This window comes from Osmerus eperlanus, chromosome 25, assembly GCF_963692335.1.
Source record: "Osmerus eperlanus chromosome 25, fOsmEpe2.1, whole genome shotgun sequence".
Lineage (NCBI taxonomy): Eukaryota > Metazoa > Chordata > Actinopteri > Osmeriformes > Osmeridae > Osmerus > Osmerus eperlanus.
The window spans coordinates 4257611-4270864 of NC_085042.1; the positions used below are offsets into that span (position 1 = coordinate 4257611).

Sequence of the window (13254 nt, forward strand, 5' to 3'; positions counted from 1 at the left end):
CTGCCTGTATTGGAAAGATGCACAGTTGTCCTTTCACTAAAAAGGCACGAGTCGCACGACTAAGGGGATAACAGATTTGCATCAAAAAGCATTTTCTAAACAGATCTGAAATCAGCCTGCTTCTCTCACGTGAAAATTTTTTTTTATTCACTTCCAGTTACATTTTAATTAGATCCATTGCTCTACGCCCAGTCGCCCACTGTATGGAAACTTTTCGGCGTCAGTTCAGCGCTTGAGAAAAGTCCTCCGTCTCGCAACCAGCTGTTCCCGTCCAATAGCAAAGAAGAGAGAGTGTGGGCTGAACCGGTTGTTAGGTGTGGTTTATCCGTGTGTATAAATATACGAGCGTTGCTCTTAATATTCCCCTCTGCATCACAGAGAAACCCAATCTGGACAGACTGGTAAGATTCTCAACTTTATCGTACATTGGTCTATGAATAACATTAATCGTTTTTGTAGTCGTTAATGCTTTGTGTGGTTCACATACATGTAATTGCGCTCAGGTGGAGTATAGTGGGTGTGGCGCGTGAAGGAATATGTGGGTACGCCCGAAGCGCTTCACGTTCGAAGTTGCGTAAAGTAGTCTACCTACAGATAAAACATGTCCAGAACCAAGAACAAATTATGACAGTTGTCTATCTCATTTGCCACAGTGTGGTGTCGGATAATATTTACTTTCTGAACGTTCAGTTGGGCGTGGTCACCAGATTTATTTTGGCAGGAAACAGAACTTGGTCTGATTTGTTCTATTCATCCAACCAGAATTTTTCCATCCTGGCTATGAATGCTTTTGCTTGCATGTTAAGTGTACAGTGTCTGTGTTTTATGTACTGTGTTGTTTTTGTGTTCTTTGGAGGTTAAAAGAAAAGGAGATTACCGGTAGAGAACAAAGTCTGCCATTACTAACTTAAGCTAGCCTCAAACACCATACATTAAACCTAGTATTTATAACCTAGTTTTGTCGATTTGGCATGTTATCCTTCTTTATCTTGATGCCTGGTTTTGTGGTGTTTGTCCCTCTGCAGACCCCAGCTCCAGAATGTCCTTCATACAAGAGTTCCTCAAGCAGACCGTCTATCTGGGCATGCCCGATGACTCAGTACGACCACACTCCGGTTACTGCGCCAACCGCTCACTTCTGCTCTTTTTTCTCTTCCTGTGGTATGCTTGTGTGGAAAAACTTAGCTGTGTGTTTACACGGAGGGAGGGAGGGACGGATGAAGAGAGAAAGAGGGAGAGGGAGAAGAAGGAGGGATATTGATAGAGAATGACTGAGGAGAGGGAGAGGGGGAGAGAGGGGGAGAGAGAGAGAGCAAGCAGAGGTTGAAGAACTAGGAGTAGAAAGTAAGAGGCACATCAGAAAGATGCAGGGTGAAAGTAGAGCCACGAAGTGAAGAGTTAAGAGAGAGATACGACCATGTGAGGGCTGTGACTCATGGGAGAAGGAATGTGAGCCCCTCCCTTCAGAAACACAACTAAAAAAACTTCAGCTTTCTCTCCCTTTTTTTCCCTGAAAAACTTATGGCCATGTTTTACAGGTCTCTGTCTATCTACTTTGCCTCATTTCTGTCTTGTACTCCTTAAGCCTGTGCTATTGCCAGTTACTTATGTGTCCACGTTACAAAATCCTAAATGGTATGTCTCATTTTCTCTCTCTCCCAGACCTTTCCCAATGAGGGAACTGTAAAGCCAGACCCCCACTTCAGTGCCAGCGGTGATGCAGGCATATTGGATAAGGCCATCAAAGCTAAAGGTGACACACACACACACACACACACACACCCACCCACTGTGTATCACTGCAGAACCGAGAACCATGGCTTGTCAAACACAAAGAGAATGTGAGCGTGTGTACATGCTACTGTTCTGTGAGTGTGGCTGGTAGATCTCGCAAAAGGAGCCGGCCTAGGACCAGGGTCTTGTCTGGACTGTGGACAGAATGGTGCCGCTGTAGTTCCACGTTACTTCCTGTGTATAGGAAGGACAGTGGTGTTACAGTATTTGAAATGTACTTCCTGTGTATAGGAAGGACAGTGGTGTGACAGTATTTGAAATGTACTTCCTGTGTATAGGAAGGACAGTGGTGTGACAGTATTTGAAATGTACTTCCTGTGTATAGGAAGGACAGTGGTGTGACAGTATTTGAAATGTACTTCCTGTGTGTAGGTGTGGATGAACACACCATCATCGATGTCCTGGTGAAGAAGAGCAATGCTCAAAGGCAGGAGATCAAAGCGGCTTACCAAAAGGCCAGCGGGAAGGTAAGGCAAACCCACACACGCGCTCACCAACCCGTGTGGGACCGTCCTCGTCACACACACACTCTCTCGTGTGTGGTGATGGTGGTGTGTGTGTGACTGCCCTGACCGTGCGGTGGGTTTCCCCCAGCCGTTGGAGGGGGCTCTGAAGGCAGCCCTGAAGGGGGAACTGGAGGAGGTCGTTCTGGCTCTGCTGAGGACACCAGCACAGTACGACGCCCAGCAGCTCAAACTGGCCATGAAGGTATGCAGTGCACACACACGCACGCACACACGCACGCACACACACACGGACACTGTAGATGGTGGCAGAGAGTGAAGAAGCTACATTGAAAGAGTTGTGAAATATATACATATATATTGAGATATTGTCATTGTTTTATTCCTGCTGGGTAGTTAAATCCACTCCTAAATGCAATCCTAAACTAATGTGTCTCTGCCCTGTCTTTCTGCATTTGTCACACTTGACGGCAGCTATTGAGCTGAGCAGAAGTTGTGCTTTTGATTGATAGTCACCAGACAAGTTGTATCGCTTTCTCTCCCCCCCCCCCCCCCCCCCCCTCTCTCAGGGTTTGGGAACAGACGAGGACACTCTGATTGAGATCTTGGCTTCCAGAACCAACAAGGAGATCGTCAAGATAAGGAGCGCTTACAAAGAAGGTGTGCCACTGCGTAGATATACAGTGTTAGACAAGGAACGCTAAATCTGGTCCCAAGTTTGTATACGCTCTGCGTGTGAAAGGCGACCGCACAGTCCCCGCTCAATCCTCATCATCTATTCACTTGTTGTCGCTAGAATTTAAGAAGGAACTGGAGGCTGACATCAAGTCGGATACAGGCGGAGACTTCCGGAATGCCCTTCTCTCACTTTGCAAGGTGTGTATCAGGGAGGGTGAGGTCTGTGTGTCTGGACGTGTGTGTGTGCCTGCCTGAACGTGTGTGTGTGTCTCGAACGGCAAAGGAGTGCTGATTCTGGTCCTCCTGAATGCTCGGGATTCCAAACGGACTGGACTGATCTTCTTTCTTTTTGTCTTTTTTCCCTCTGCACCTGCGTCCACCAGGGGGCCAGGAGCGAGAGCCTGACGGTGAACGACGAGCAGGCGGACAGCGACGCCAGGGCCATCTACGAGGCCGGAGAGAAGAAGAAAGGCACCGACTGCTCCGTCTTCATCGACATCCTCACCACCAGGAGCGCCCCGCAGCTGCGGAAAGGTGAGACCCCCCTGCAGGCAGCCATCACGTCCCAACTGGAAGCTGTTCGTTGATAGGGCAACGTTTGATGGCACATTCAGATGAATGCTTTGAGGTAGGGTGTGTAGCTCTGTGGTTAGAGCATTTGACTGCAGATTAAGAGGTGGTTCGATGATGACGCCTTATTGTAAATTCCCTTTCGTTCTCTTGCTGTTTATTGGTATTCCAGTCTGATCACGGTTTTGTGAAACTCGAAAGGATGAACTCTCTCTGTGTCTCCCGTAGTGTTTGAAAGGTACTCCAAGTACAGCAAGGTGGACGTGGCTAAAGCGATTGATCTGGAGCTCAAGGGGGATATTGAGAGCTGCTTGATTGCGACAGGTGAGCGAAAACAAAGACCTATTTCCCGTGACCTTGACCTAATGCTCATCTAGCTTGTCATGGTTGACTTTGTGCTTCTGCCTATGTATGTTTGCAGTGAAGTGTGCTGGAAGCAAGCCTGCCTTCTTTGCTGAAAAACTCAACTTGGCCATGAAGGTAAAGAGATTTTATCATTTTATTTGTCTAGCAGAAAAATCATGAATCGTTATCAAAAGCGATAATGAATGTAGAAAGTAAAGCAGAAGATCAAGGATCTGCAGAAGTGCAGAGTCCTAACAGTATTTCAGTGGTCAGAGCGAAGTAACATGTCTCAGCTACCAGGCATGGTCAACAAGAGGAATTATAAATGTGTTCAATGTTACATGCAGCAGTTATAATACTATATTTACGACACAGTCCATGCACTTATGATTAAGGTGAATCTTCTGGAACTCTGTTCTGTCTGCGTGTTGTTCCTCAGGGTTCTGGAACCCGCACCAAGATTCTGACCCGTATTATGGTGAGCCGTTCAGAGGTGGACTTGACCCGGATCAAGCAGGAGTACAAGAAGACGTTTGGCAAAACCCTGTATCAGGACATTCTGGTGAGCAAACGGCTTGGACAACTTTGAAGATGTTTTTAAAGAGGTTTCAGTTTTGTTGTCAAGGCTGTTCAGTCAGCATAAAAAGACCTGCTCACCTGTTACTAAAGAGATACAAGCAGATGAATCAAACCAGAACTTACTTCCACTAATGATGTGTGTTCTTCCGGTCTCTCCCTGTCAGGACGATACTAAAGGAGACTATGAGAGGATCCTGCTGGCTCTCTGTGGAGAAAACTGACCTGGATGAAGCGCTTCCGCTGTCACCAGGGCAACGTGTAGGAACTGCCCCGGAATTCCTCTCTTCTCAAGTGGCAAACCCTGTATATGTGCTTACCCCCACTGCAAGAGTTAGAAACCCTGACAATCAAGTTTTAGTCAGGGTGTGATGTTGAAAAGTTGCGAGTGTCACTGCAGGTAAACCAATAAACAGCATGTTGGTGTATGATGATGATGATGATGGGCCTGTCCATCGTGTTGGATGGGTAAAGGATGGATGTTAGCATAGCTGTGGTCCCAACATGGCATCATTACCATGAACATCTCCATGTTAGGGGCTTGGGTGGAATGCACATAGTGAGCCAGAGTATCACACTGATAGTGTGGCAGGGCTTGCTTACTGGGGGAAAAAAATACCTTCTGTCAATAAAGCTTTTGTTATGTTGTTTATATTTGTCTTGTCGTCTGTATTTTGCCACGATACCATGTCCATTTCTAGCTTGGTCGTTGCTGGCTAATTATCAACACTCACTCGTTACATTCTTTTACAAACAAGTCATCTCTGGAAAGTATTGGACATGCCAACGGGGCCATCTAGTGGTGAGATCTGAAACTATATCTCAAACCCACAGAGCAGACTGTTGTGTGCAAAGTTTATCTCTAATCTAATCCAAAAATGCTGGTTTGACCACATTTTGATGACACAGAATGCAATCCCTTGGTAACCCAACAAATGTTAAAGTGCAAACAAGGAGAGGTGCAGTAAGTACTACTGGTACTATAAAGTACTCTAGTTACCTCAGCCCACGGACATAAAGGGCAGGCGCAAGGTTATTAGCTACTTCCATTTTAAAACATGGCTCAAACTATGACTATTATTATTAGCGGGTTAACATGGTTTTTATCATAACTATTCAAAACACAACTCAGAAGAAGTTTTCCTATCTGAAGTGATATACACATAGGCCTACTACACACATGCATAATCATTATTTATGTAATAATACACATGCAAAGACTAATCCTATATAAATGTTCAGAAAGGCAATGATTATTGTGAAGAAATGATTGCAGCACTGTCACATTCCATTCTAGTACCATGAATTCTTGTCTCAGTTTGTGGTTCTCTCCCTGCATGCCTCCCTGTTTGTCTAATGTATGTCAGCACATAGAATGGGGCGCATGTGTGATGAATCTCTTCCTAGAAACTCTTTGTCCTTGAAACTAAAGCTTTCAAGCATCCACACAGGTCTCTGCAGGTGTTAACTGATCTGCTGGTATGGATCACTTCAGAACTAGTTTCTCCTGATAAAATTCCTGACCTTTTCAAATGAAATCTGTTCAGTTATCCGAAATGATATAAAAAAAATTAGGTAACTGTCTGCACAGTTACAGATAAAGTAAACAATGAAAGACTCTCACTTTGCAAGTATGTCTGCATTCTTGGGAGGGTGTATTTGTGTGTCTAGACAGGTGCGTTTGAGTGTGCTGGTGTGTTTGTGTGTGTATGTGTGTGAGCCTGGGTTGCATGGTGTATAGTAATCTATAATACTCCCATCCAATAGAGTAGCCACGAGATTTTCAGATTGTTAAAAAAAAATAGAAATTGTATTATTTCAAATAACTTTACAGGCTTCACTACACGTCCGTGGGCCCTGAGCTATACTGAGCCAAAATTCAAATTTATACAATGCCCAGTTTGCGAGATAATTGAGCCACAGACCGACATAACAGAGTTTCCTGACATTATGGCATTGGTTTTAAGTATGGCGTTGGAAGAGCCTCCAGTTTGTTTGTTTTTTAACCAATGAAAGGTGCAGTGGCTGTCATCTTGTGCGGTTGCCAGGTTTAAACATATGCGGGAGATTATGTGGGAAAAAATACACCAAGGCACCCAGAGTTCCTCTAAACAAAATGTATTTTCGTTAGAAATCTATGAATATTACAGATACTTCAGTCACACATTAGTCTAATAGTTTGATGACCATTACATATCACCATAGAGGGATAGATATTTAAAACCTGGCAACTGTAATGTTGTTCTGCAGTGTGGTCACCGAGCGGAGCAGTTTCAGACAACCGGTTCCCCTCATTCAGTATGTTCTTACTAGGAAATATAAGATGTTAGCAATAGCTAACACAGCTCGTTGTAAAACAGCTTTTCATTTATATATGCATAGGAGTTTTATCACACCAATTGTATAATAATCCTTCGCTGCATGCACATGCTACAGTACATAACTCCAGCGCTATTATGTATTAGCTTACTAGCTACTAGCTAACTAGCAACACGCTACAGTAGCTGGTCGCAGCTGTCATTGCAATTTGACAGCGTTATGTGTTTCTCTGTCTCGGTATTGGCTGGAAATATGGCTAGCTAGCAAATAATTACCTTTTTTTAACCTTTAGGGCTAGCTACCTTCATACGCTTGCCTCATATGATATGGTACAAACTCGGAGCCTACAAATGCTCTCCACGCCCCAAGTACAAAATATTTGACAGCTGCTGTCACAGTTCGACTAGACTTCTAGTAGTTGGGTGAACTTAGTAAATTGTAACTGTGCCTAAGTGCTAACTAGTTTGCTATGTGTTGCAGTCCAGTTTATTCGACGTCAGCATGACATTTTTCCTCATATGTCAACAAATGAAATAAACATGCAGAAAACGTAACATACTTTATGAGTTTTGCTGCTTCATATGTTATTGATTTTATTAATGTCAGACCTGGGGGTGAAGTAAAGTACACATTGTCTCTTTAACCATTTCTACCAGGCTGACCGATCTTGTAGATCGGCATCTTGCCAGCCAGCGTCATGACAACCTGAACCCAAGTGATTCAGTGTCTGTGGAGGAAAGCTGTAGAGGTGGACAATGAACGACAAGCTGGTATTCCTGGGCCTCCTGTACTTTGTCCAGGGGATCCCATACGGCCTCCAGTCCTCCCTCCTCCCCGTCTACCTGCGCGGGGCCGGCCACTCCCTCACCCGCATCGGCCTGACCAAGGTTCTGTACTTCCCCTGGGTGCTCAAGGTTCTGTGGGCGCCGCTAGTGGACAGGGTGGGCACCAAGCGGCGCTGGCTGGTAGGGACTGTCTCCGGCCTGGCCCTCACCTGCCTCACCAGCGCCGCCCTGGCTCCCGAGGCGCACATCTGGGGCGTGGTGGGCACGCTCCTGGCCATGAACGCCCTGGCGTCGGTCCAGGACATCGCGGTGGACGGCGCGGCCGTTGGCCTGCTGAAGGGGCGCAGCGAGCTGGGGCTGGGGAACACGGCGCAGGTGGTGGGCTACAAGGCGGGCTCGGTGTTCGCCGGGGGAGGGCTCCTGGCCGTCATCGACGTGGCCGGCTGGGGCTGGATGTTCATGCTGCTGGCGTGCGTGTACTGCGGCGTGGCCCTGTTCGTGTGGGGCGCCCCCGTGCTGGACGACGACTGCGTGAGGAGCCAGGCGGAGGGGAGGAAGGGCGGGGGGGACGCAGTTCATCCGTGGAGGGTGTGGAGGAAGCTGATGGCCGTGCCGGGGACCCCCTGGACAGTGCTGTATGTCCTCACATACAAACTTGGTGAGTCTCGCCTTCAAAAAGAACATTTAACCCTTGTGTTATCTTCGGGTCATTCTGACCCATCAGCCGTGTGACCCACCGTCGTATTGCGACAAATTTACCTCATACAAAAACAAAGTGAAGCATTTTCTTTTAACCGTTGGGCTGTCTCAGACCCCCCACATTGCAAAGGTTAAAAGAAAATTATTTTTATTCGTTTTTGTATTGGGTAAAACTGGGTAAACACAATGATGGTTCGTTATGAACCTTTGGGTCATGTGACCCGAAGGCAGCACAAGGGTTAACATGTCAACGCTCTTTTTTTCAGCCTTCAATGCATTCTTCAGTTGCATACAACGTGTTATAATAGTTGTGTGCAGTTATGGTTCGACTGTTCTAGCGAGGGGGCTGTTGGGAGAGATGTAGTTCCAATGTTCGATCACTAGATGGGCCCGCTGCCATCTCCCATTCTGTCCGGCAGCGAATACGTTTGTTGAAGGAAGTAAGGAGGGTTGGTCGTTGGCAAGCTAGAACGGGCCTGTTTCAAAGTAGGGTCTGGTGCTACTGACTGAAGGTTTCATTGTCAGGACACATTACAGTTTCTTTTTGTTTATTTAACATACCCAGAGAGTCCACCAACTCGTTATTTTGTCCAAATCACGCTGATCAGCCAATAAATACACTAATTTGATTATGACAAAAGACAGTGTGTACTGTTCGTGTGCCTGTGTACTGTTTGTGTTTGTGCCTGTATACTGTGTGTATGTGTGTTGGGGAGAGAGAGTTGATAAGGACAGAGTTTGGTGTTTGGCAACAGACGGGGATTATGTAAGGATTAGAGTTTCTTTGTGTCTGTTTTTTTTTTTATCTCCATGAAAACTGAAACAAGAGATGCTGCATCACACTGGTGTGTGTGTGTGTGTGTGTGTGTGTGTGTGTGTGTGTGTGTGTGTGGGTGGGTGGTGGGAACGCATGTGCTCTCGCACATTTGCATACATGTGTTTGTTTGTGAACGTGAGTGCTATTGTCTTTTCTCGAGCACGTTTTGTGTGTGTGCGTGTGTGTGTTAAACAGAGAGAGAGAGTTAGGGGTGGCCCAGTAATCGGATGAGTCCCAGCAGGCCCCACTAGACAGAACATCAAGACCCCCCCCCCCCCCCCCCCAGTCTGTCTAGGGGGTTCCCCATCCCATAATCATCATCACCATCAATAACACCACCATCATCCTCTCCTCAAACATCTGCTGTTTCCCACAAGTTGTTTGCTTATTTATAAATCCACTATCAATATATCCCTGGAGGTCCAAAGTATACCGTGAGTGCCATGCAGTAGTGAGCGTGTTCAATGGGGTTTTGGATGCCTATTCCTGGTCTAAACAACCACGCACGCGCACACACAGTATGCGGGTGCGCGCACACACACATCTCACAGGCTCCTCTCCCACACACTGTTAATGAACGAGCAAACTGCCAATCAGAGGGAGGCGAGGGGCTGACCTTTGTGCTGTGTGAGGTCATGACTATGGGACCTGAGGTCTGGGCGTCTGGGACTCCCATGGTAGGAGGGGAGGGAGGGTTTGTAGGCTGACCCTGGTACAAAATACAGGTACAATAGTAGCAAGTTGAATACGGTAGAGCAGGGGTTCCCAAACATTTCAGCCCACTACTCTAACTAATAATGGTGCCAGTGACTCGCGATCCACGGAGGTGGTTTACGTATACAAATGTTGCACGCAAGTGCACACAGGCACTAACAGGCCTATCCAAACATGAGCGTAATGACAACACAAAAGAACACAACAGCCTAACAACCGTAATAATACTTTTTTGTAATTTATTCATTACTTTAATTTCAACGTTAACCTGACCTAATGAGATGGGTGGGCACAATGCTTGGAGCACAAGCAAGTCCATTCTTGGTTTAATTTTGGAGACCGCCACTCGCAGATCAACCTCCACGTTCAGTCGCGATATGTATTTATTTTTAATTTACGTGAGTGCCGACTCCGAAAAAGAAAGTGCTGACTATTTTGCACAAGTAGGCTAAGTATTGCCAAACGGCAACAGTACATTCTAACTAGGCCTAGTAGATAGTATACATTCAATATGTGTGTAGAACAGTAGCTACTAGATACAGTATATATACATACAATATGTGTCTAGTAGATATACTACATTATAGTAACTAGAACTATGGATATAGTACAGTATAGTAACTAGTAGTATCTATCTAGTATAGCTACGACTAGCTAACTGGTGGTGTGTTGTTGGAGGGGGAGGGTGAATCTCCATCTTCCTTATGGAGATTTTCTTTGGGAACTGACCAGGTGGAGAGAGGTTGGGAGGGAATTGGAGGAGAGAGAAAATGACCCTGGCCCCAGACCTCTGGTTCCAGAACCCCTTCACCCGTTCCAGGGGGAGGGAGGGTGAAGGGGGAGGGGGTGGGGGTTATGTTCCAGGGGGAGGGAGGGTAAGGCTACAGGGAGGTTGGCTGAAGGGAGGATGAATTAATGAACAATCACCACATGGTTCCCTGAGAGAGAGAAAGAGAGAGAGAGAGGGAGGGAGGGAGATGGAGGGATAGAGAGACCGAAAGAGAGGGAGGGATAGAGAGAGAGAAAGAAAGAGAGGGATAAGGGTCTAGAAAGAGAGAAGTAGAGGGAAAGGGAGGAAGAGAAATAGAGGGAGAGAGAGTGATGGAGGGAGAGAAACAGAGGGAGGAGATATATGAAGGGAAAGAGAGGGAGACAGAGGAAGAGGGAGGGAGAGAAAGAAAGGGATGTCAAACAGCGATCAGCTCAAACCGTATACAGGGCGGGGGGGGTGGGGGGGGGGGGGATGATGAACCCAGTGACACCTCCTCACACATACCTACCTGGAACAAACTCCACAGTGTGCTCTTCGAATTCCGAACTCGGAATCGCTGTGTGTAGCTGTGCCGCTGTCTCCACACTTGCATATTTAATACATTTTAAACTCTCATCTTACTGTATGACTGAGTTCAGCCTACAGTGTGTGGTCTGCACCTCTCTGTGTCCCCGAAAGTCTCTGAAGGAGGGGACACCTCAGGGAACTTTGTGAATTTTTCTGTTTTTCTAGTCTTCCTTGAGGGTTTAGGTTGGTTATAGGTGCTGATTTAATGGCTGTGTGTGCATGCGTGTGCATGCCTGTGTGTGTGTGCTTGCCTGTATGTGTGTGTGTGTTGTTTCGTGGCTGTCTCCAGCTTGTCCTCATGGATCCATCTGCCGCCGACCTCTCTTGTGTCTAAGCTATGGACTATAACCCCTGCGCCCTCGTTGACCCCTCACCCTGATCCCTCCCCCCACCCCCTGACTGCCTCTATTTCTTTTTCCTCACTTAGTCTCTCTCCTTCTCTCTTCCTCCTTCCAACTCTCTCACTCCCTCCCTATCTCTTTCTCTCTCTCTGACACACACACACACAAACGCACCAGGGTTATTATCGGACAGGGAAACTAAAACTCAACAAAAATGAAATTTTGCGTGGGTCTCGAACTAACTACCCTAAATTAAAATAACACTAAAGATAGGTTGTTTGTAGTTTTTGTGTCAGACCTGACTCGTGAAGGTGAGGATAATAGTTGCTACAGTTTTAAACCTAGTTCCATTACCTGTTGATCCCAAACAGCCAGCTAAACAAACAGCTACATTGATTATACAGTACTGTAGCATGACTTTTCCAAAGGTGTTCACACAAATGTGTTTAGCTAGCTACATATCTTGTCCTTTTTCACAGTACTGTATAGCCTACTATCTGTTTACCACACTTAGCCCAAATAACCCGATTAGCCCTAAATAAGTACTGGAAATAAAAATAAAATAAAAGATGTTGGAAAACTAAACCGAAAATTATTGTGGAATTGAAACAAAAATAGATACTGACTGCATGATAACTAAATTCAAAACAGCCAACTGTAATAACCTTTACACACATGCACACACACACTTGTTTTCTGTCAGTCTGGCAGTCCTTGTTCCCCTTCACTACCCACCTCACAGTGTGTCCTGCCCCCCCCCCCTCTCCCCCCCTCTCCCCCTCCTCTCCTCTCCTCCTCTCCCCCCCTCTCCTCTCCTCTCCTCTCCTCTCCCCCCCTCTCCTCTCCTCCAACGTGCTGTCTGCTTTTCTCTTTCTCAGCCCTCTCTTCTAAACAGCCCGTTGTTCTGCAGTTAGTCTCTCTCCCTCTCCTCTTTCCTCTCATCCTCTTCTTCCGCTTTCCCTCTTTTCACCCTCCTCTCCCCCCTCTCTCTCTCTCTCTCTCTCTCTCTCTCTCTCTCTCTCTCTCTCTCTCTCTCTCTCTCTCTCTCTCTCTCTCTCTCTCTCTCTCTCTCTCTCTCTCTCTCTCTCTCTCTCTCTCTGTCTCCATCTCTCACCCTTCCTTCTCTCCCTCACCCTTCTCTCCCTACCCTTCCTCTCTCCCTCACCCCTCCCTTCCTTCTCTCCCTCACCCTTCTCTCCCTACCCTTCCTCTCTCTCACCCTCCTCTCTCCCTCACCCCTCCCTTCCTTCTCTCCCTCACCCTTCTCTCCCTACCCTTCCTATCTCTCACCCTCTTCTCTCCCTGACCCCCCCTCTCCCCTCTCTACCTCACCCTCCTCTCCCTCCTTCCTCTCTCCTCACCCTCCTCCCCCCCCACCCGCCCCCACTGCTAGTTCCATATTTGTGCGCGTCTAATGAAATCCCCGCTGAAATGGACAATCGTTGCTTTGAGAGTATTTATAGAAGTGAATAATCAGCCCCGGCTTGTTGTGTTCCTCGTCTCCCTACTTTAAAGAAATAATGAGCGGGAGGCGGGCTGAGAGGCAGGGTGCAGCGCGGAGGCTGCTCTCCCCAGCATCGGCCCTCTCGACTGGGAGGCAGCCGGCAGGGCTGTTGGCTCCCTCCACTATACCCACACGTCCAGGACAGAGCCTCACGTCCGTTCCCCAACACACTGCTTTGAACAACCGACATGAAGTCGGGGTGGGTTGGGGGGGGGCGGGGGGGGGGGGGAACTATAATCATCAAGGGGTTCTTTATTTTGAAGGAGAGGATGTGTCCTTCTGAGACACGAGGCCTGTTCTACGGCCTCC

General features: G+C 47.1%; 2 protein-coding genes across 2 annotated transcripts in view; both read left to right on the plus strand.

Annotated features, from left to right (window-relative positions):
• Positions 1–282: 282 nt before the first annotated feature.
• Positions 283–5077, plus strand: anxa1a (annexin A1a). The gene is made up of 12 exons (XM_062451222.1): positions 283–401; positions 1026–1099; positions 1663–1753; positions 2167–2261; positions 2389–2502; positions 2828–2918; positions 3055–3134; positions 3320–3470; positions 3735–3830; positions 3928–3986; positions 4291–4413; positions 4595–5077. The coding sequence occupies exons 2-12, from the start codon at positions 1040–1042 to the stop codon at positions 4649–4651; spliced, it is 1017 nt and encodes a 338-aa protein (XP_062307206.1). The 5' UTR covers positions 283–401; positions 1026–1039; the 3' UTR covers positions 4652–5077.
• A 1581-nt stretch (positions 5078–6658) lies between these two features.
• mfsd3 (major facilitator superfamily domain containing 3) overlaps positions 6659–13254 on the plus strand; it is a 7467-nt gene continuing 871 nt past the window's right edge. The window contains exons 1-2 of the mRNA XM_062452118.1: positions 6659–6725; positions 7403–8189. Of these exons, the coding sequence (XP_062308102.1) occupies positions 7502–8189 (688 nt within the window). The 5' untranslated portion in view covers positions 6659–6725; positions 7403–7501. The remainder of the gene's footprint in view (positions 6726–7402; positions 8190–13254) is intronic.

Excerpts from the sequence above, each read along its gene's own strand:
- anxa1a (XM_062451222.1), top strand. The coding sequence starts at position 1,040 with ATGTCCTTCATACAAGAGTTCCTCAAGCAGACCGTCTATCTGGGCATG. Across the intron at positions 1,100-1,662 it reads TGGGCATGCCCGATGACTCA|ACCTTTCCCAATGAGGGAAC; the intron begins GTACGACCACAC and ends TCTCTCTCCCAG. Across the intron at positions 3,831-3,927 it reads GAGCTGCTTGATTGCGACAG|TGAAGTGTGCTGGAAGCAAG; the intron begins GTGAGCGAAAAC and ends GTATGTTTGCAG.